Source organism: Myotis yumanensis, unplaced genomic scaffold (genome assembly GCF_028538775.1).
Source record: "Myotis yumanensis isolate MYYU_CA2020_CCGP unplaced genomic scaffold, mMyoYum1.0.hap1 SCAF_5, whole genome shotgun sequence".
NCBI classification, from domain to species: Eukaryota; Metazoa; Chordata; class Mammalia; order Chiroptera; family Vespertilionidae; genus Myotis; species Myotis yumanensis.
The window spans coordinates 6,125,450-6,149,329 of record NW_027223756.1 but is presented as its reverse complement, the minus strand read 5'-3'; the positions used below and the strand labels follow the sequence as shown (position 1 = coordinate 6,149,329).

The 23,880-nt window shown below is 40.9% G+C and overlaps 1 protein-coding gene across 2 annotated transcripts in view; it reads left to right on the top strand.

Annotated features, from left to right (window-relative positions):
• The window catches only part of RANBP17 (RAN binding protein 17), a 232,699-nt gene that overhangs the window by 185,740 nt on the left and 23,079 nt on the right, over positions 1-23,880 (top strand). For both annotated transcript variants that reach the window (XM_070414418.1, XM_070414417.1), the window contains 3 exons: positions 12,486-12,700; positions 14,740-14,878; positions 20,629-20,795. In XM_070414418.1, the coding sequence (XP_070270519.1) occupies positions 12,486-12,700; positions 14,740-14,878; positions 20,629-20,795 (521 nt within the window). The remainder of the gene's footprint in view (positions 1-12,485; positions 12,701-14,739; positions 14,879-20,628; positions 20,796-23,880) is intronic.

The following is a 23,880-nucleotide window of genomic DNA, read 5'->3' as shown; positions in this document are numbered from 1 at the left end:
TCTCAGAAACGGCCTGTGATTCTCGTGTATCTTTTTGAGTACCTAGAAACAAATTTTACAAAATCCCATAGAGCTTCTTTATTTTGGGGGAGGGGTGGGGTCACAGGGGGGGCAACCATTAAAAGTATATTGCTTTTTTATTTTTAAGTAAAAGCCCATTTTTTAAAAAGGCAGAAAACGGTTTTCTTAAAAGTATTTTACATTGATTCAGAATATATTCTGGGTTCTGATCTGTATGCATTGTAGGCCTCTGTTAAAAATGCTTTGTTTTAATTGTACAGTTGATATTTAGAGTTGGAGACTGTAATTATATGGAAACTACAGAAATCACCTCATTAAAGACTTGCACTCTATTATTTTCATCTCTGTCCACAACTGTGTTGCCACAGCTTTTGCAACCCTTGAAAATGGACACATTGGAATCATAGAAAGTAGAAAGCTTTACCTCCTAACGGTTAAAATGGCCCCCTTTTAAAGTGTTCTCAATACTGTACCACACTTCCGTGCGTGTCCAGTTCCTTTCAATGTCTTGTTATATAGAGATATATGTCCGGCCCTTTTTCCAAAAGCATGATATCTTAGAAAAAGCATAATGTTGGAGATTAAAAGATCTGAATACCAACCCTTACTAACTCCATGACCTTCAGTAAGACACTATACATTTTTGTGCCTGGTTTTCTCATATGCTATAAAATTAGGAATCCTATTGTCCCTCTGTATCTCGGGGAACTGGTCCCAGGACCCCTCAGATACTCACGCCCACTGACTCTCAGATCCCTTATGTGAATTGGCATAGGATGTGTGTATAGCCTACCTAGGATTTGTAGATAGGCTACAGCAGGGTTGCCTGAACATCACTTCCTTCACATGGATTCAAAGTAGCGCTCAGTGTGTGGCAAATTCAAGCTTTGCATTTTGGAATTTCTGGGACTTTTCCCCCAGTCATTTTAATGTATTTTTATTGATTTCAGAGAGGAAGGGAGAGGGAGAGAGAGATAGAAACATCAATGATGAGAGAGAATCATTGATCGGCCACCTCCTGCACACCCCAACTGGGGATCGAGCCTACAACCTAGGCATGTGCCCTTGACCGGAATTGAACCTGGGACCCTTCAGTCCACAGGCTGACGCTCTATCCACTGAGCCAAACCAGCAAGGACTTCCCAGTTTTAGATCCCAGTTGATTGAATCTGCAAGTGCAATACAGAGGGCCGTAATGAACAGCACCTACTGACCTACTCATCTAGTCTTGGGTGAAAGGTAGTTAATGGAGGAAAGAGCTTGGCATGGGCTGTGACCTAGAAGAGGTGCACACTGAAATGCCTCTCCTTGATCCAACGCTGCTCCTCGCACTCACAGAGTCCACTGGCTTTGGACGGGTTCACTGACCATATCACATGTCACATTCTTGTGCAGGGATGCCTCCTGCTCAGACCACACTGCTCAGCTTCCTTCTGCCGGTAACAAGTGCTGAGTTTCTGTTTCCTTACTTTTAAAAGGAAGTAGTGTTTTCCATTACGAAGCAATGTACATGTAAGAATTTCTTAGTAGTCGATAGAGCTTTAGTTATAAGAATGTCAGATTCCTATTACAAATCACATTGTATCTTTTCTTTCCCTCTTTCTGGGTCCAGGTTCTTGCACTAAGTGTCATTTTTTCCTCTGAGGCTTATTCATTACTGCAGATGGGCTGGTAAGGGCAGTGGCATCTTCCTCTGACAGTATTCCTGGACCTCTAGAACAGTGTGTGTCCAGCGAGCGACAACAGGGAGCCTCAGAACAGTGCCCAATCTGTGGGCTCCAAAGCTGCCCAGTCCGCTCTCAGGTTGTCTGACATAGAAGAAGGCATCACAGCAAAAATTGAGAAAGACAACGATGTAAGGATTGCTTTGGAGGAAGAACAAGAGGAGACAGAGGGAAACAGGAAGGGAAGGAAGAAGAGAGAGGAGGTGGAATGGAAGAGGGAAAAGACCCTCAAAGCGTTCTGGAGAAGTCAGGTGTTTGCTTACCCGGAAAAAAAACTAGGAGATTAGGCTAAGGCTCTGCTTCTCAGTTTAGACTAATAATAATGGTAACTTCCATTTTTTTAATCAGCTATTATGTGCCCACTCCTGTCCTAGGCCATTTGTCAGACGTTAGCCCATTGAATCCTCAAGTCTACCACTCACTAGTCATTGGGATTTGATTAAGTTGCTTAGCCACTTTTGCTTCAGTTTCTTGTTAAACAGAGAAAATAATGCCTACTTCATTAGGTGATTGTGAAGATTCAATTAGATTATGCATGAAAAGCCCTTAGAACAGTTAGCTGCTATGATTATTGTTAGGAAGAAACTGGAGCTCATGGAGGTTAAGCGATTTGCCAAATATTACAAAGCCAGACGTAGCTGAACTGGAATTCAGAGTCTGAGTGACTTGAGACAATAGACTTCTATATTTCTTATTGCCACTTGGGAGTTGCCAAAGGAAGATGATACCTTGGATGTTTATGATGAAGCACTGTTCTTGTAAGTATGGCGATTTCTGTCCTAAAACTTGAGGGAAATCAAAGGCTCAATAGAGAAATGTCCTTCAACTTTGTCACCAGTGACTTTTACATGTGACTTTACATAGAATAATAGAAAAATATCTCTCACCTTCACTGATTCCACTGCTGACCCTGTCAGCCAGGCTGATCTTGTCTGTCTTTACTTTCTGTAATGTTTCATTACCCATGCTTTTACCTCTGGAGATTCTAACATGCTCACTGGAGCAAGAACATGTGAGTGCCATCCAGGAGTCTGGAAGGTGAGGGAGAGAGAAACTGGGAGGGCACAAGAGCCAGCATTATTTATTTCTTTGTGAGCCAAGGTGAAGGAAGGGGAAGCCCGTAGAGGGAAAGGGCCAGAACATTCTGTGATCCCTTCTGTCCCCATCCGCACTGGGCTTTTTCTCTGCTCACCTCTCCTGGGCAGTATTTGGGTAGTCAGGGACTGGGCAAATGCAGAGCGGGAAGACTCATTTCCAAATGTACCTGATTTGCTACATATTTTGTGGGATACCTCCACCTCCCTGCTCAATGAGACTGGCAGAAAAATAATACTTTTGATATGCTGTTTTATTTATCTGCATTCTGTCATGATATACTTTGATGTAAGTTTTTAATTTTGCTGCAGCTCTCAGCTGCTCTCGCCGTTACAGCTCGGGGTCAGCAATGAGGTTAGCCACAGTAGCACAAAACAATTTCCTGTTCGTACAGCCCAGGTAACATTTGGATGAGGATTAAATTTTACCACATTTTCTACTAGCCCAAGCCTATTATTTCTAATGAGTTTTAAATTGCTTCAAGAACGTGTATTTCAAAACTTAGTGCTATGATCCGTTCAGCCCAAGCAACTTAATAAAAGAAATTTCTTTCTTAAATTTTTGGTTAAAGTGTTGCATGCAGTGTAATAAATGTTATTACTTTGGAAACCTACTTCTCAGTTTTAAGAACTGGATGTTTTTTATGCTCAATTTCCATTTGTCTAATCTTTTCTTCCCTTTGCCTCTGGGTGCTGGTATCTTTAGTGACATCTGTTGGCTGAAGAGTGCACAGAAGGGAGAAATAGTGTTTATTTTCCTAAGACCGGCCTAGATGGAACTGCTTGTATTTCTTCCTTATGTGCCTGATTTAAGTTCATTGTGAAATGTGAACTTTAAAAATGAACAGAACAAGCTATGCTTATTCATTATACATAAGAATTGACAGCAGGGCTCTTTTTAGCATTGTATGCTCCAGGTGCATTTAAGGTATGACTTAATGATATGCATAAATTGAATTTGTAAAGTCCACGCCACTGTTATTTACTGTGACCTAGATAACAGACCAGTGGTTTTCCAACTGGGGTTCTGCAGAACCCTAGAGATCTATGGCTGTGCCAAGGGGCCCTCCAGAGAGGGGAGAGGTGGGGGCCTCTTGCCGAGTTAAGCAGAACCAGGCAGTCCTCGGGTTACTTCGGACCCATCTCCCATTTACAGCATTTATAAAAAAAAATTAAAAGTTCCGTCATTTCGACATAAGTACATATGTGCTTTATGTTTTTTATTATTTATTTACCTCAAGTAAAGGTCAGGAATTGTTATCTTTCTTTTAAATTTTTTTACTGTTTCACTTCATTACTGCTGTTTATGTGCTCCATGTGAGTGACATAGGTGCTTATGTAGGTGGGTTCTGACTTACACTGAAAATCGCGTTACATTGCACCGTAGGAACGGATCTCCGATGTAACCCGAGGACCTACTGCAGTGATGGCGAACCTATGACACGCATGTCAGAGGTGACACGCGAACTCATTTTTTTGGTTGATTTCTCTTTGTTAAATGGCATTTAAATATATAAAATAAATATCAAAAATATAAGTCTTTGTTTTACTATGGTTGCAAATATCAAAAAATGTCTATATGTGACACGGCACCAGAGTTAAGTTAGGGTTTTTCAAAATGCTGACACGCCGAGCTCAAAAGGTTCGCCATCACTGACCTACTGTATATAGTTGCACTAGATTTGTTTGTAAAAGGGGTCACCTGTTTAACAAAAATTTTTATAAGAGAGCTTGAAAATTACTGGAATATGTTAGTAGAAGTGTTGAAAGAATGAAGGCTTATGATTGTATACTCATGTTTAAATGATTGCAGTAATATAGCTAAAGAATGCATTGGTCTTGAAATAACTAGAGACTTAATAAAATGTCCCCAGGAAATAATAGTTCTGGAAAACAGATTGTCAGGAACCATAGATATGGCCTTAGAACTTATCAAAATCTTGGTTGGGGACATAGAATGACACAGTAGAGTAAAGCTCACAAAAGTCTTGTGTGATAATGAGATTATTAACACCTTGAGGATCCCAACACCAGGATCAGGTGGCTTACAAAGCAAGGCCTTTAGGAATACATTCCACAGTGAAGTCAGAAGCTGCGAGTCTTAGAGAGTCCCCCTTGCCACAGCACATCTATTGGCTATTTGTATGTCCTCTTTGGAGAAGTGTCTATTCAGGTCCTTTGCCTATTTTTTAATTTGATTGTTTAATGTTTTGGTGTTGAGTTTTAGAAGTTCTTTATAAATTTTGGATATTAACCCCTTATCAGATGTATTGGTGAATATGTTCTCCCATTCAGTGGGTTGTCTTTTCATTTTGTTGATGGTTTTCTTTGCTGTGCAAAACTTTTTAGTTTGATACAGTCCCATTTGCTTATTTTTTCTTTTCTTTCCCTTGCCTGAGAAGATTCATCAGAAAAAAACATTGCTGCGAGAAATATCCAAGATTTTACGGCCTGTGCTTTCTTCTAGGATTTTTATGGTTTCAAGTCTAATAGTATGTCTCTAATCCATTTTGTGTTTATTCTTGTGTATGGTGTAAGAAGATGGTCTAGTTTTTTTGTTTGGGGTTTTTTTGGTGTTTTGTTTTTTTTTGCACATATGTGTCCCAATTTTCCCAACACCATTTATTGATAGACTATCTTTACTCTATTGTATATTTTTGCTTCCTTTGTCAAATATTAATTGACCATAAAAGTATAGGTTTATTTTTGGGCTCTCTATTCTTTTCTGTTGGTCTATATGTCTGTTTTTATGCCAGTTCCATGCTATTTTGATTAGTAGAGGCTTATAGTATAGTTTGTCTACCATGTGTTTTTAAATAACTGCAAAGTACGCCATTTCATGGTCCTCCTATAATTTATTTAATTACTCTGTTTTTGAGAAATGTGATATTTGATAAACATGTCATTTTTTACTCTCATGCACCATGTTTCAGTAAGCAACTGTGTACATTCAGCTTTTTTAGTTCCACTCATTCAACAAATGTATATTGAGAGCAGCAGGTGCTGTTGCAGACTCTTTGAACTGGAAAAGAAATTACTTAGGATGTTAGAAAGTAATACGTGCTTTAAAAAAGAAGAAGCAGCACATCAGGATAAGGGGCATTGGGAGTACCAGGGATTGGGAAGCATGTGGCTATATTAAGTGACCGAGGTAGGCCTCATTGAGAAGATGACACTTGATCAAAGACATGTAGTAAATGAGGGAGTTTCTATGTAGGGATATCTATGGGAAGAGCATTCCAGGCTGAGGGAACACCAGGTTTTGGGTCCTGAGGCAGGAGTGTGTCTGGCGTGTCTGAAGAACAGCAAGGGAATTAGTAGCTGGAGCAGAGTGAACCAAAAGGAGAGAAATAATAAAAGCAGTGTCATTAATGTCACGTCCTGTCAGCCATTGTCAGGACTTTGATGCTAACTCCAAGTGAAATAGAGGGACTTTAGAATGTTTTGAGCAGAGGAATTACATGGTTTGACATTGGCTTTGACCAAAATGATAGCAGTGGAATTGGTGAGAAGTGGTTGGATTCCGGATATATTTTAAAGATATGGCAAATCAAATGTTTTGGTGGATTAGATATTTGGTGTGAGAGAAATAATATAGTCAGGTATGTTGGCATCAACAGCTGGAAGGATGACGTTACCATTGACTGAGATGGGAAAGGCTGAGATGGGTGTGCGGGCATCAAAAGTTCCATTTTAGTCGTGTTGGACTTGAGATACTGATTAGACATCCAAGTAGAGAGGATGAATATGGAGTTGATATATGGTCTGAAGTTTGGAGGAAAGGTCTGGTCTCAAGAAGCAAATATGAGAATCATTGACTCTTAGATGGTATTTAAAGCTGGGAAACTAGATAAGATCACCAGTCACCAGGGTGGTGACCTAGGTTTGATGCCTGGAGTACTCCAGTGTTAGGAAGAAAGGGGGAAGAAGAGAAACCAGCAAAGCAGAATGAGAAGGAGCAAACACTGAAATAAGAGAAAATCAGAAAAGTGTGTGTCTTGTAAGACAAGGAAGAAGAGATAGGCAGTTAACTATGTCAAAAGCTGCCAATGGATCTAGTAAGATGAGGGCTAAGAGTCAACCATTACACTTAGCAGCAAGGAGACCACTGGGAATCTTGAAAAGAGCACTTCCAGTGGAGTGGGTATAGAAAAGAATCAGAGAAGAAATGATGGTAGTGAATATAGACAAGTTTTTGGAGAGGTTTTGTTATAAGAGGGAATATTTTGCATGGAAGTAAGGCCAACAGAAGGTTTTGTATTTTTTTAATGGAAGAGATAACAGCATGATTTGTATTCCAGTAAGATGATGTAATAGCAAAAAAAAAAAAAAAAAAAGATTGCATAAGAGGGGCGAGGAGGGATATTGTTGGTGCTTTGTCCTGAAGCACATAGAGGAGCTGGGAGCTAGTTGAACATGTGAAGGGACTGGCTTTTACAGAAGACAGTGTATGTGAGTGCATTTGCCAGTAAATAGGTAGATGGATATGGTATTGAACAGTTAGCATTAGAATATATTCCCAAAGGTGGATTTACACATTTTTATCTTTTTAATAAATATTACTAAATTGCCTTCTAGACTGATTGTACTAATATACATTTCCTACAGTTTTCTTAGTCTTCCCACAATCTTATCCGCACTACATCGTTTTAACCTTTTTCAATCTTAAAGGGAAATATATTCCTCTCCAGTCTCTACAGCTTTAATTCTATCCCAAACTATGTAGGTCCAGGGGCCATGGCTGGTTTGCAGAGAGACAGTGGGAGGAGTGACCTGAAGTAAGGACAAGCTTACGGTTCTCTTCCCATAGTTGTTCTGATGATGAATGAAGACAGCCTGGAGAGCTGTCAGCTAAACATCAAATTCACTTTAAAATTTTAGAGATTAAAAGGGAAAAAGAAAAGATAAATCAATTTAATGGATTGCTTTATAAGCCAGGAAATAGCATTGTTCATTTTGTTAGTTCTTTCTGGTACAGCATACTGCTATGGTATCGTATCCCTTGAACCTTTTTGCCCCTAAGTGTTCTGTTAAGGCACCAAGAACTGGTAGAATGTGGGGCATAGACCCCTGGAGCCATTTCTCCATTGAAGGAACAGAGGGAAGGTGGTCAAAGATAAAGTAGTGACCTTCCTTTGAATTATGTACTAGAAGGAAGTGACATTATTGCACACCACACACACCCAGCTTCACCTCCTCCTCCTCCTTTCCAGGCCATGGCTCCCCAGGTGTGAACTTACGGCTATTAGCTTGGAGAGAGAAATGACCCCTGGTGCTGTGTGCTGTTGTAGTTGACTTTTACTGAGCACTGGGGTAAACACTTTACATACACTGTCTCCTTTACTCCACATACATAAGAGCCTTGTGAGTTATAGGGACTGTTGTTATTCTCATCTGATAGTTGAAGAAACTGACTTACAGAGGATAATAATCTGCCCAGACACCCAGGTAGTAAGAGAAGATGTAGGATTCAAAGCCTAGGTCAGAATGACTCAGAAGCCCACCGGGTCATCACTGCATGTTTATGAACTTAATTATCTTCAGTTGGAATGTTCTCTTGTTCTCCAGTCCTCAAGCAGAGGCCTATGGAAGGAGTTGTTCCTCTGTCAGTGTGGGGAAGAAGGAAAGAACTTCAGAGAGTCAGTCACTCAAGGGAGGGGCGTGTCAGAGGAAACCATGTAAATAAAAATAGCTTGGCTGGTGTGGCTCAATGGTCGACCTATGCACCAGTAAGTCACGGGTTCAATTCCTGGTCAGGGCACATGCTGGGGTTGCAGGCTGAATCCCCAATAGGGGGCTTGCAGGAGGCAGCCAATCAATGATTCTGTCTCATAATTGATCTTTCTATTTCTCTCTCCCTTCCTCTCTCTGAAATCAATAAAAAAAATATTTTTTTAAAAAATAGATCTGAAAGTAGATCTTAGATAAGCCGAAGAGATTTCACATCTTTATATATACATCCCTCTCTGAATCTAGATCTTGAGAGTTGTCTAGAAGAGTACTTCTGAGTGCTGGAAGCTAACCAAAAAACCAAACGAACAAAAGAAGCTTCCCCAGAAGGACAGAGAGTAGAGGTTACAAAAGAAGAACCCAAACATTCATATACACTAATACTGAGGAAAATATTTTAAGAAGCCAAGTTATCTATATCAGGCATCCTCGTGCTTATTTCCCAGTTCATTTCCCTTATTGGTAGATCTTTTCTACTGTGCAGCACGTCCAAGAGTAAGAATGGCAGTTCCTGGCATTGGGCCTCCATTCCCCCACTATGGCCTTTGGCCAGGTTAACCGTTCAGTGCACAGTGTTCTTCCCCCAAGTCCCAGCATCTGGCCTCCACAGCCATCGTACCCAGGTCTAATGTCAGAGATGAACCGGCACCTCCTTCTCTGCCCCCAGTTACGGCAGATGTAGTCAGTGGGAAAAGGTTGCAGATTTTCCTTTGTGCCACTCCGATAGTACCAACGTGGCAACTGTTGGCTGGCTGCAGTGGCTGCCAGGCTGGCACTGCCTTCGTCTCCAACTGCCTGTCAGTGTAACAGGCCTTTCTCTCAAGAGGGCCGTGCTGAGAAGGAAGGAGATGGAATTTTCCAGGCACTGGATGGAGCAGGGAAGGCAAGCAGGGTTGTCACACCTATAGTGGAACATCAGAACCAAACCGCAGCCCTGTCACGTTTGTTTACAGTATTGTGAGTGTAACTGCTAGACTAAGCTACTTGAGGGCAGGGCCTCCGATTTCAGTAAGCATTGTTGAATAAAGCTGAATTAGAGTCAATAAATGACAACTTAGCCACGCCTTCTCTTCCATAGTCTTTTTTTTTAATTAAATTTATTGTGGTGACATTGGTTAATAAAATTATATAGATTTTACTAGTAAGTGGTCAGTTTTATAATACATCTGCATATTGCATTGTGTATTTACTACCCAGAGGCACCATATGTTTGACCCCCTTTACCCTTTGCTACTCCCGCACCCCTCTTTCCCTCTGGTAACCACCATACTGCTGTCTATGTCTATGAGTTTTTGTTTGTTTGCTCATTTGTATCCATAGTCTTTTATAGCCACCATGAAATGCCCCCGAGGCACTTGAGCACAATGAGATAAGTGTTTCCTATTTCAAAAGTATTACTCATTCTACGTTTGCACGGTCATGATGGTATACTATTCACTGTTTTAATTAACACAGATGTGTCTGAAACAGTCCAAGAGACATGCGTGCCAAATTGCAACTTTCACATAAAGGTAAACGTTGTGGTTCTAAATAATTAATCCTTCTTGCTGATAAGTTAGCCATTCATTTTCCCCCCATCAGAGATCTTGGTCTGCCTATTCCATCTTGTGCTGAAGAATTTAGCACCTTTACTTCCCTCAGAAGGACATCAGCATAAAAAGATCCCCAAAGATGACCCAAAATGCATAAACCACTTCCATTCCTAGTTACTCTGGCTCTTCCCATCACATGTAACAGTGCTTTTCTTTCCTGGGAAAGGCGGGAGGGGAAAGGCCCACCTTGGTTTATATTGAATTTGAGGCAAAGGTAGAAAAGCAGTGGTTGACAGCTGTCCTGTCCGGCACTGCCCTGGTTCTTAGCCCTCCACACCTGTGCATTTCATCTGCCTGGAATCCACTCCTCTTCCTCCAAGTTCACCTGGGAAACCATCGATCCTGTTCTATGATGTCCTTTCCCACTGCTCTCCTGCCCAAGCAGAGTCGTTTCTTCTCTTCCCATACATCTTGACACATCTCTGTGCGTGTGTCACCTTGCATGCAATTATTTATTTACAGCTCTGTTTCCTGCGCCAGACTGAACTCCATCAGAGCAAAGATTTTATTTCATTCATTTGTTTTTCCCAGCACCTCACACACAGGAACTGTTAAGTTAATGCTGTCATATTGCATTGGATCTGTGTGGAAATTACTATCTGTAGGCGAGTTAGGATAAGATCATGAGAGAGGGTGTAGAAGTTGATATGGAGTAAATTCCAAGGTATGCTTCGGCACTCCGGACAATGATGTTGTCATTCATGTGTATAAATGATAAGCAAAGCTGCATAGGCTTCTGAGGTTGCACAGAAGAAAACCTACATATGGAAATGTTTCAGTAAGGCCAGCCAAGGGTGGTTTTATGCTTAACCTCTTAGTCCACATGTGGTTACCATAATAAACATAGAGGTCAGGATTCAAACAGGGAAAGCAAGCACTGTGACACTTATGGAATAAGAAATTTGTTTTAGGAATTAATAGACCTTGTACAGTCTTGGGCAAAGATGGGGAAATAGTGGGGAGAGTTGGAAGTTCAGGAGAAAAATCACTGATCAGTCCTCCTGAAACAATGACTTGGATGGACAAGTTGGAGCTGGTAGGAAAATCTAGAAGCTTCCCACACCCAGCTGCTGGAGTGGACGTGAAAGGAGGTGGGGTGAGGGGGCTGGTGTAGTGGCATGGACCTCAATGAGAGACTGTTGCCTGTGCATAGCTGTCGCTTTGCAAGTTTGCTGCCAAGAACTTGACAGTGAGCTTGGGATCCTTGGTCAGCAGGGCTGGTAGCTCTAGACACAGCAGGAAAGAGCAGGGACAAACTGAAACCAGTGGTATTTCTACATCTTATTCTCACCATTTCTGATCACAATGGCCTTAAGAAAATTATGATGGCTACTTCACCTCAACCTTCCAAATCTCACACAAATTTCTGTTTTGCCTAATTCTAGCCTACAACCATACAGGAAATGGATTCTGGGAAAGTTAATTCTTATTTAGCCAAGTTGACACAGTACAAAATCACAGCAGTGTACCTCTAAATTTTGTAAATTGCATTCAGTTTCCATTTTAGAAGCAGTACTTACTTGAACAGGAAAAGGCAGAGCTAAGAAACATGTACAACTTTATATTTTTTGAAAAAGCATTCTTGGGTTTTGCCTAGTAATATACCTTACTGGCAAACATTTCAGAAACAAATTGTTGGTTGTAAAAATTTTAAGGTGATTGTACAAACATTTCTTTGTCTTTTGATGGTGAACCTAGAATTTAAGTACAGTCTTTAAAGCAGTCATCTCTTGAGATCTTCTGCAAAAGGATCTAAAGAGAAAAAGGAAGGAACATTTACTGTGTGCTGTGCCATGAACTTCTTATGTGTCTCATTTCATTTAATTCATATACCAAACCTATGAGGGGTCCTAAAGGTGAAGTAACTCAAGATCAAGTTCATATAAAGGGTTGAAAATTCACCCCAGAATTTAGAGTAATTTATATCTCAGTCTAGGTTATCTTTTTCTCTTGACTTTGTTGGTTATTTACATTTACTCCTACTTTTTTAACAACTTATTGAAGAATGGATAGCATGTATTAAAGTCATAAAGTGAACTAATGTTGAGTACAACTCAATGAATTTTTATGTATCTTTGTATACATCCAGTTAAAAATAGAAAATATTTCCTAATACCCTTGATTGATTTTCTTTGGGCCATTTGTGCTTCCCAGGTAAACTGCCTTATGTTTATATTTTCATTACATGAATGGTGTAATTCTTGAAACAACGGTAGGAAGTGAGCATAAGCAGTAAAGCAAAAATGTGAAATAGCCTGCCTCGTAACTGCTTTGAATTGTATCTACTTATATCACTTTCTCTTTCTGCTTTTACCCTAAAACAGGTAATCAGATCCTGTCCCTCGGGAGCCTCTCAAAAGATCAGATTTATCCAATGAAACTCAAGGGCATCTCCATCTGCTATTCGGCTCTCAAATCTGCCTTGTGTGGAAATTATGTCAGCTTTGGCGTCTTCAAGTTGTATGGGGACGACCATTTTGACAATGTACTCCAGGCCTTTGTCAAAATGCTGCTGTCGCTGTCCCACAGTGACTTGCTAGTAAGCAACCACGCATCCTGGGAGTCTTTTGTGTGAAACATGAAGTAACACCCCTATAGGCTCAGAATTGTGATAATGAAGCCCCGGGAGTTAGCACAGCACCAGGACGTTTTACATTTTAGGACAGCATCTTGATTTAGCTTACAGACTTTGAACAACTATGGTGGCTCTATTGGTATAATTAAATGTGCAATTTTGAAAACTGCAGCTCCCACCTTCTGACAAATTAGTCGTCCAGAGTGCTCCAGGTTCTGCACCTAGAGAAAATGTAATTAGCAATTTCAACTAATTGCTTACAACTATACTTATAATTCAGCAAAGGTCTCTGTTTCTGCAGGAGAAAGTGCAGGGTTGGCTGCGGGTCCTTCCCTTTCCCTTCTCCTGTCTGCTTCCCCTGCTGTTCGGCCTGCGTGTCCACTAATAGTCTGGGTGGTGGACAGAGAGCTGACCTGGAAGCTGCACAGCCTAGTGTAGTCTCAACCCTGCCACTCACTGGTCACTCACCGCGAATCAATCACCTTCTCTATTTCTCCAGGCTTTCATTTCCTCACCTTTAAAACGAGTGAATTTAACAAAGTGATCTCTAGGTCCCTTTTCTACTCCGCCATCTAGTTTCTATGATTTATGTCAGTGGTTTTCAAACCCTGAGGCCCATCAGAATCACCTAGGTGCTTGTTGGAGATTCAAATTCAAGGCCCCGCCACTGAGCTGTGTCATTATCAGACTTTTTAAAAACATTTCTGCCTGGTTAAATAAAAGCTAATACACGCCCAGTGTGATTACAGTAGTTGCTTCATAGCACAGCCAAGTTCATGCTCAGGCTTCCACCTGCTCCCAACCCAAGGTGACAAGATCTGGGGGGTCTTCATCAGTCAGCCTGTGTGAGAAATGCTCCTTGACATTCTGGTCTCTCTTTCTTTCTTTTTCTTTCCTTCTTCCTTCCTTCCTTCCTTTTTTTTTTTTTGTTGTTGTTGCTAATTCTCATTCAAGGATATTTTTCCCATTGATATTTTAGAGAGAGTGGAAGGGAGAGGGAGAGGGAGAGAAATGAGAGAGAAACATCTATGTGAGAGAGGCACATCGATTGGTTGGCTCCCCCATGCGCCCCAACTGGGGCAGGGATCGAACCCAGGTACATGCCCTTGACCAGGAATTGAACCTGTGACCCTTCGGTGCAAAAGCTAACACTCTAACCACTGAACCACACCAGCCAAGGCTCTGATCTTTTTCTAATAGACAAGCAAACTTCTAACTCAGTCTTTCTCCAATTTAAGGGTGCCTCGGGCTCCCTTAGTGTATATATTTAAAATGTCCATTTTGGAACCTCTTTCCAGAACTTTTCACTTAGTGAGTCTGGAGTGAGGATCAGAAAACTGCATTTTTAACAAGCACCCATGAAGTTCTTCTGACATGGTTGTAATCTCACTTTAAGAAATACTGCTCCAGTTTACTTCTGTTTTGAGTGTACTTTTTTGATACTGGTTTGAGTTTTATTTCAGCTTTTCCAGGTATCTTTCTCATGTGCTTATCTCTTACCTGTAGTGTATGGTATATATTAAGCCATTTACCAAATTATGATTTAGTTAGATGGGTTGACAGTGTGTAAATAAAGAAGACTGTAATGCCAAATCCTATTATAATGGGAATTTTTTTTGTGTTAAAGAGAAAAAAGGTTGCCAAGCCATTGTTAGGCAATATTCAGTGTTAGAATGTTCTAGTCCCAAAAAAATAATCCAGCCTTCTAAATTCCATACTGTAGAGATTTTACTTGCATTTAAGTGTTAGTCGTGTAAGATAAAGTTGACATGACATACTACGCTGGAGTTCCAAGTTAGGATTTCTGGACATCAAGAGATTCCTATTAGAACCCTTTAAATGCTGAATTGAGAATCATTATGTCATTTGTTTCATATATTTATTTTATATTTTTTTTGTTTAAGTAAGTTTACCATTTCCAATATTATAGATGGCAATTTCCACTGGACTGTAACACGTATTTGCTTCTCTGAGGCTTGACATTCAGTATCTGTGTGTTGTAGCAATATCGGAAACTGAGCCAGTCTTATTACCCACTCCTGGAATGTCTCACCCAGGACCACATGAGCTTCATCACCAACTTGGAACCTCCTGTGCTCCTGTATGTTCTCACATCTATCTCAGAGGGGCTCACTACTCTTGGTAAGTAGCATGGAGAACATTGTTTCTAGAGAAAAAACTGTATGTGGTCTCTTAATGTATGCGCTCATTCAGATGATCATTGGAAAAAGGGGGAAAGATTGTGTGCACAAACTGAAAGACTATAATTCTGATACTCTGACCCACAAGTCCTAGCTGCCTCGTCCTCCCCAAATTCCAGCTGTTTCTCTTCAACTCAGTGGGATGCGTTGACTTATTTGGCTTCCCCCTTCCTCGCCTGTAGCCTGGAAACTGCTTTGGGAGCGAGCTTGAGCACTTGTGTAGGTATTACCTCATTTGTTTCCTCCTCTCTGGTTTCACAGTCCTGTACTACTTGTTGTGCAGTAATTGCAAAATGTTGTTTCATATATTTTGTTCTGTTTTCTAGTTGTTTATGGCAGAAGGGAAAATTCTCATAGCAGTTAATCCTTCATGGACAGAAACTGACGTCTTGTCTTTTATTATTACAGTTTGGCTTGACATTCTTTTATCTCACATCATAGTAATACTTAATTAGTTGCAGGTGACTGTGTTCTCCAAATGTGGTCTTAGGCCTGGAATCTGCATTTTAACAAGGGTCTCAAGTGAGTCTTGACAAAGTGACATTATGGAGAGAACACTGAACTTGGAATTAAGTTCCAGTGCTGCCACTTATTAAATATATGACCATGGACGCCTACTCTGTGCCTCGTGCTACCATAGGTGTTTTCATTTCCTTCTCAGAACCGTCTACTGATCAACTAGGTTAGATTCTCTAATTGCACTGTTTGTCCTTATTTCCTACTTGATTGCAAGCTTTTGAAGGAGAGGAACCGTCTTGGTCAGACTTTCCCAGTGCCTAGCACTAATAAGTACTCAATAAGTATTTATTGAGTGAATTAATCAGATAAGATTATTTTCATTACATGGATGGTAAACTGTGGCTCAGAGAGGTGAAACAGTTTGCCTAAGGTCATACAACTAATAAGTACCTGATCGAGGAGTCTTTCTAACTAAAACTCACTCATTCTTTTCATCTGCCACCCTGCTAGATGCACCTGGTAAAAGTCACAGTTTTGGTGGCTAGATGCCTGGTAAAAATGGTTTTCCTTGTATTCGTGATTTTATCTTCAATATTGTTGCAAAATGGCATTGTAACCATTGGATAACTGGCAGGTGAATTGTGCTCTGTGTCTTTAAGAAAGAGACCTATTTAGATGTTGAAAGTAACCACTTGTCTTTCTCCTTTTCCAACAATAATAAATTTGCAAAGAGACATTTATAGGTATTGTTTGGGTTATTAGTACGTTTCACTTCTATAGCTTCAGTGGAGAAAGTGAAAGGGAGGTACAGAAAGTTGAATCAGTGATAGAGTAGTGACTTGCTTAGCATGATGTTAAAAAATTTTGGTTAATCGTCATTCATTAGCATTTTTAACCTGGGCTAGCTATAATGTGGGGAAAGGTAAAGGTGAATAAGAAAAGTAATTATAGTTTCTACCCTTTTGATCACCCATCTACCATCACCAGCACCACCATCCCCGTACTCTTCTATACAGAGACCAAGCACAGGGCTTACAAAAAGCTGCTCTCAACTCATTCATTCACTCAAAATCAATTGTGCACAAAACTATGTACCAGGTACATTCTAAGACCTTAGTAATACCGAAGGGAATGAGACAGATAAGGTCCCTGCTCAGAGGAAGCTTATCTTCTGACCGGGAGAGATAAACAATAAACACACACATGAGAATGTCAAGTCATGATACGAGCTAAACCAAGATTTTAAATGGGATAATGAATAGAGAATGATTAAGTGTGGCTTCTTTAGAAGTGGCGTGGATAGGGGTGCACTCCAAGAAGTAAAGGAGGGCGCAAAGGCGGAGCAAGGAAAGGTGAGGGCTGGTGAAAAGGTGAACTGACTGGAAACCGCCAGAGCTAAATGTTGAATATTAATCAGAATGTGTTATTATTTTTACCACATTCTTGAATTGGATGGACTAAATTGTATGTATGAGTGTAATATGGGAGTGAAATATTCAGGAAATAATTTAGAGACTTAGAGGCCTTGTACATGTTTCCCCCACCAAAAACAAGCTAAAGAGAAGAAAGCTGTGGATTAGCTACCTACAATGACAGGCTTGGTGTTTTAGGGATTAAAATAGCCAGGAAAACAAATAAGTGAGAAGGAAGATAGGTGTCATGCACTATGCTAGGGCACTTTATCTCATCACTTCCTCACATCACCTTGCATAAGTAGGTGGTATTAAGCACATTTTGCAGAGGTGCAAATTGAAGCTCTGTAAAGTCAAACATCTAGAAAATAGAGATTGAAATCTAGACCTACCTGTTTGCAAAACCACTCAAATAGGCCTTTTATTCTGAAATTGCCTTTCATGCCATATTTTTCCAAGACCTTCATACACCCTTCTGCGATGGTGAGAAATTTTGAGTCAGAGCCAAATTTCAGCTCAGTCCTATTATCTTTCTTCTGACTCTCAGTTAAGCAACTCTTTCCTACACAGTTGACTTTTCTGCACAGCTTTCTGTGATGGGTCCTAGGGAGCAGGAGGGCTATTAATGATGCATGCGTTTCCTGTGGAGACCGGTTGCAGGAGAAAAGGAGCATTGGGTTGTTCTCAGTGCCAAACAAGTGGCAACAGAAGACACAGTGCCTGGTAGGCTTACAATTATACCCAAAATTGTCTAAATTATTGATGAATCCTTAATAGATTCTAAACACCAAGAACTAGAACAAAATATGAAAACTCATGACTTCTTTCATGTCAAGAGAGTTTCATTATTTGAGCCTCACGCAGTAGCTTGAGCTGTAAATAAAGAAAACTGATAATAATACATAGTCCTCAGCACTGTTCATTCTGTTTTTGATCAAATGCACCCCGATCCTTTCACACTTTTCAGTCTACCCTGAAATAACATTTATCCTTTCTGAGTCCCACCCATAAATCAGCTTGCTTTTATCGCAGGGATGTATGCTCCAACCTTTGTGTTTAAAGTGTTTACCTGGCTTTCTCATAGCTGACTCAGTAGATTGGAACCTTTTAATGCAACCTGCATGGCATGTGGTCACCAAATCTATGTGAAGTCTTTCTAATTTTTGTATGAGTGATAGCATATTGCTCTCCACTGGTGAGGGAACCATATCTATTTCCTGCTTGCTTCCTTTTGTAGATGTTAAGTTATTTAACCCATTTACTTTCATGGTTAGGACTTCAAAGGCAGAAATGTAAAGGAAAAGAAAAAAACAACCAGACTCAACAAATCTGTGCTTGACTGTTGGGCCTAGATGTTTTCCGCTACATTATACTGCTGCTCAGGGTTATGAAACCAAACTCCCTTTTCTGCAAAATAACCCAGTTAGTGGGGAGAGATAAACAATTAATTATCAATCAATCAATCAAATGCCATAGCTTTAGGGGGGTGGGGGGAGAAGCTTCTTTCTTAAAAAAACCTATAGCTCCCCAGGTTCCCAAATCTATTGTCAATGCCCATCTTTTAGACTTTCATTCAACCCCTGTGATCCTGCATCAGCTACCAGCATTATCCTCGCTCTTAAATGCATACGTTTGTTTTTCAAAACTTTGCCCCAATACATGGATACATGGAACAGACTGACAGAGGTCAGAGGGGAGGGGGGAAGAACTGGATAAAAGAAAAGAGTAGCCAAAGAACATATAAGCATAGTCCGTAGACAACAGACAACAGAGTGGTGAAGGCCAGAGGAGGGGTGGCAGGGCTGGGTGGAGGTGGACAAAGGTTGGGAGCAAATGGGGGTCATCTGTAATAATGTCAACAATAAAAAATAAACTTGCCCCCAACCTACCCTCTCCCTATTTACTATGCCATTTCTTTCTAAAACAGTATATGTGAAAGAGCTTTTAAACGGCAGTGTTGTATCAACTGTAGGTTTTATTACTAAACACATCTCCAGACCTTTGAAAAACTTTCTCAGATTAGTTTTACGTACCCATTCTTCAGTGAATTCAGCTAATATTTCACCTCAGATCTATGACAGGCTCACGCGTGTATCAGAACCTCGGAGGTGAACAAAAGGGGTAAGAAACTCTTGCCGTAGGAAGTTGATAATCTGCTGCTTCTAGCCCTACTTTCCCAGTCAACTCTTTGGAGTCCACCACGTTGCCGTTTTCTGAGTGCCATAGTGTTTTCAGTGGTTCCTCTGGCTGTTCCTGTCATGAATCATAAACTCCCCAAGATCGTGTCCATATGTTGGCATTAGCCACAAACAGCAGGACAGTGTCACACTCTGAATCAAAACCATGAATTTGGCTAGTCTACTTAACCTCCGGGCTTTATTTTCCTCATTTGAAAAATGCAAGTAACAACACCTACTATATACAAAGTGGTTTTTAGAAGTTCATGAAACGATCATTTTGGTGTACAAAGGAGACTCAATAAATGGTTGTTCTATCTTGTCACTTTCTTGCTTAAAAAAACAAACTTCAATAACAACTCTGTTGTTTAATCCCCAGAGAGGGGTGTGCAGGAGACAGCCGATCAATGATTCTCTCTCATCATTGATGTTTCAATCTCTCTCTCCCTCTCTCTTCCTCTCTGAAATCAATAAAAATATATTTTAAAAATTAATAATTATAAATGTCTCAGCCCATATTGGATGTCCTCAAGGAAGACCCCATCCTACTTTGTCATTCTCTCTCTGACTCCCCTCCATGTTCTTTCACTCAGACTGAAGCCCTGTTCTCTCAACACACCCTCCCCTTTTACCTTGAGAGCAGCCTGAGTCCCCTTTTTGATGCTTACATATATGCTTCTTTAATATCCAATTTTGCTTAATATCTACTTAATTTTAGTGGTTAAGAGTATAGATCCAGAGTTCCTCCTTGTCTGTTTTCCTATCATGGCTCCACAGTTGTGTAGCTCTGTGTCACTGGACAAGTCACTTATTCCCTCAGTGTCCTCCCTGTAAATGGAGATAATAATAGCAACTATTATAATGCTAGTGTGAGGATGAACAATAATAATCCATGTAACTAACACAGTAAGTCTCAAAAATACCAGCTGTTGTTATGAAACTAGTTATTTTCTTCTCATTCAGCTCCACAGTACATCTTACGAATGATGAGAAAGGTTAAGTGCCTCTTTCAAAGTAACAATATAACAAGTATTTGAAAAATATGGGATTTGAAACCAGAGCTGTCTGGCTCCAAAATCCATACCTTTCTACCACATATGTACCTTGTGTTAATCTCTCTATGGGAAAAATGCCCTTCCTCGTGTCTAACTATAATAACTTTGCCAAGCCATTCTCAGGAGCTACCTCCTTACCCACACTCCCCTTGATGCCCATCCAGTGCTGTCTCCCTCACAGCCCTCCCAGTGGGGTGGCACTCATTTCACACAGCACGCTGTTACAGTGACTTAGGTACTAGACACAACCTCTTTGGCATCAGGGTGTTTCCCCCGAGGCAGAGCACTTTGCACCAGGTAGATACTTATTAAAGTCACTGAATTGAACAGAGGCTCTTGAAGATCACCAGTGGGAAATTCTGTCCAGTTCTACCCAGGACTCATGCACTTCCTCACGTGTCTCTGCCACGTCCCACAGTGGACAATGGGTTTAAAGAATGAGCAAGGCCACGCCCTGCCCTCCGGAATTTACAGTTTGATAAAAATGCTTTGAAACTAGAAGGTGATTTTTTAACGGAGGCATTGTAATAAATCAGATGAAACAAACGCTTCAGTAATGCGAATGAATTCTCGTTGTTATTCGTACAGATACAGTTGTCTCCTCCAGCTGCTGTACCAGTTTAGACTACATCGTCACCTACCTCTTCAAGCACATAGCAAAAGAGGGCAAGAAGCCACTCCGCTGCAGAGAGGCCACCCAGGCCGGCCAGAGGCTGTTACTTTTCATGCAGCAGAACCCAGATGTCCTGCAGCAGGTAACTGGGGGTTGGTCACCTGGCTTAAGAATCAGTTTCCCAAAAGTCAGCCTGGTCCCTGACTATCTCTGAGAACACCTGGTCATGCTGAGATTCCTTACCAGTTATTCCCTAGGAGTATTTTCCCTGAAGGTAGGATATTGCACCAGCTTTAGGACTACCCAGTCTCACCTCAGTTAGGCCAGGATTCAAAAAAAGGCTCGTTCTTCCAAAGGCCTGGGAGGGGAAAAGCCAGAGCTAGAAATGGTCAACCTCTGATTTCTTCCTAGAGCCTCAAGTAATGTCATCATAACTTTGCCCTGTGAATACTTTGGGAAGCTACCATTACCTGGGCTCCCAGTCAGTCCCTGGAAAATTGCCATTCATTGTGTCATGGTTGGTATTTTTCCCATTTTAGGATGAGAAATCAAAGTTCAGATAGGTCACATTCCCAGGAGCATCCTATATAATAAATCCTATATAATAAAAACCTAATATGCTAAGTGTCCAACCATCCGGCTGGTCGCTATGACATGCACTGACCACCAGGGGGCAGATGCTCCAACCAGTAGGTTAGCTTGCTGCAGATCGACTAGACGAGATGGGGCCGGACACACCCTAAAGCCCTCCCGCAGTCCTTCCCCAGCCCCAGTTGTGCACCGGTGGGGTCCCTCAGCTTGGCCTGTGCCCTCTTGCAATTTGGGACCCCTTGGGGGATGTCAGCTGGTTTCAGCCCGATCCCCACAGGCCAGGCCAAGGGACCCCACCAGTGCACAAATCCATGCACTGGGCCTCTAGTTTAATAATAAGTAATAAAGCCACAATTTTTTTATTGTCAGATGTATTTTCTGATGGGCTAATGTGTGTTAGGTCCAAGTTTAATATTGTTTTTAAAAACTCACTTCTGCAAATCACAATAGCAGCATGGATAAAAAGAAATATACATGCTGGAAATATTTCCAAAAAATGACATTTTTGTATCACTGTGATATTTTCCAGTTTCACTAGATTTGGCAAATGATATCTTTATAATGCTTCTAGTTGTTTTATTTTGCCAAATTATCTCCATTATAGTCTGGTTTGCAAATATAAATGCTTTAACATGGTCATTAACTAGCAAAGACGTTTCCTGCAATCAATAGAAAATGTCACTCTTGATGAAATAGGATGCGACAACAGCCATAGAAGAGATTTTCTTCCTGGCTGTTAATTTTTGCCAATATTTAAATGAAATTATGTGAACTTTTATTTGTGGTGATGTCTCAGTTAACCAGTTATTTTCCTGGTGGGGAGGGGTGTAAGTAAGATTGTGTGTAACTAAGTAAAGGGCTGTAGGCCTATAACTATTTGGTATGACCCTGGAATTATTACATGTTGGTGATACAGTAAATAGTAGAAGATAACTCACATTTGTTGAGGACTTTCTATGTACAAGGTGCAAGAGCGATTAAGACTCATAAGCCCTGGCTGGTAGTTTGACTCAATGGATAGAGGGTCGGCCCTCGGACTGACAGCTCTCAGGGTCAATTCTGGTCAAGGGCACGTACATCAGTTGCAGGCTCAATTCCTGGCCTGGTCAGGGCATATGGTGGAGGCAACCAGTCGATGTGTCCTCTCACATTGATGTTTCTCTCTCTCTGTCTCTCCACCTCCCTTCCACTCTCCCTAAAAATCAATGGAAAAATGTCCTCGGGTGAGGATTTTTTTAAAAAGACTCATACAACGTAATTTCACTCCTTAAAAAGGTTCCTGTCAGGCAGGACAGAGAGACAGGTAACTAACCAATTCTGTGAGAATTTGATTATTATAGTGATGACAGAGTGACGTAGGAGAAGAGGACTTTTAGAGGAGTCTTCTCTTTTAGACTCCCACAACAACCCTGAAATGTGGATATCATCATCCGCATTTTACAGATGAATACATTGAGGCGCAGAGATTAACTGGAAAGTGGAATGTGAACTGAGGTCTGTTTGTCTCAAAAGCCCAAGTCCTCGCCACTTATACCTTTGGTCCTCAAGGGACTAGTTGGTGGGGATAAGATTGCAGATTCACCTAGACTGCCTTTTCCAAATACACATTCTATCAAGAGTTGGGTGTACCTCTCCTCCCCGCACCCTACCGACCCAACTGCAGAAGCCTCTGATATTATTTATTGGGAGTGTGTCATAGCCCTCAGGTGTTTTGCAAGGAGTGGGTTGAAAACCACAGACTTAGAACCTGTAGCCAGTGGAGAAAATAAATACCCATGGATTGGCCAGGCATCAGACCCAGCCTCCACCCCACCATGGCAGGCAACAAGTGCACCACCAAATCCCTCCTGCCAGCACTCAGCCATGGTCACAGTATTGTCCCATAAGCTTTGGCAGAAACTTTGAAGTGGAAAATTTTAGCAAAAATCAATAGGCTGTGTCCCTAGACAAGTACTGTCCAAAAGTGAAGAGCAAGTAACATAGCTGTGCAGAGACAATCAAGTTTGTCTTTACTCAGAATTACCATGCATTTGTTGGTTTAAGTAATTTCTGTGTGTTAACAATACTTGGTAATCCTTTACTTTATAGTGTATGACTAAGTAGTGATATATCTTTATTAACAGTGGAATACATTCTATTTATTTGGAATGTAGGCTTTCAGATAGCATTTTAAATATTAATGACTGGTATCTGGTAGTCAGCATAAATATGATTTGCATTAGCACTAGGTTATATCATCTTGAGTGCCTCTGATGTCAACTATTGGGCATAGTACTATCTGACATCATCTCCTTAGGTCACTGACAACTTTGACCTCTATTCTATGCACAGTTTCTGTCATCTCAAAAGCTCTTTTGAATTGATTTGAAATTTTGACTCTTCCCTTTATGAGGCAGTAAAATTGATAATTATTCAGATGGGAACTGAGCACTGAGTGAAAAATCAATTTCACCCGCTCTCTGCTGCGTATAAAATTACTTCTGAGTCGGCTGGACTGAACGGATGGCCGGAGTAAAAGCAGCAGGCAGGAGGAGTGGGAAGAATTAGCTGGACAGAGCACATAGCCTGAAGGGATGGACTTGGAAAAGAGGGAGTGGGCCAGTTGGGGGTTATTATGAGCAAGGGTGGGTCCCATT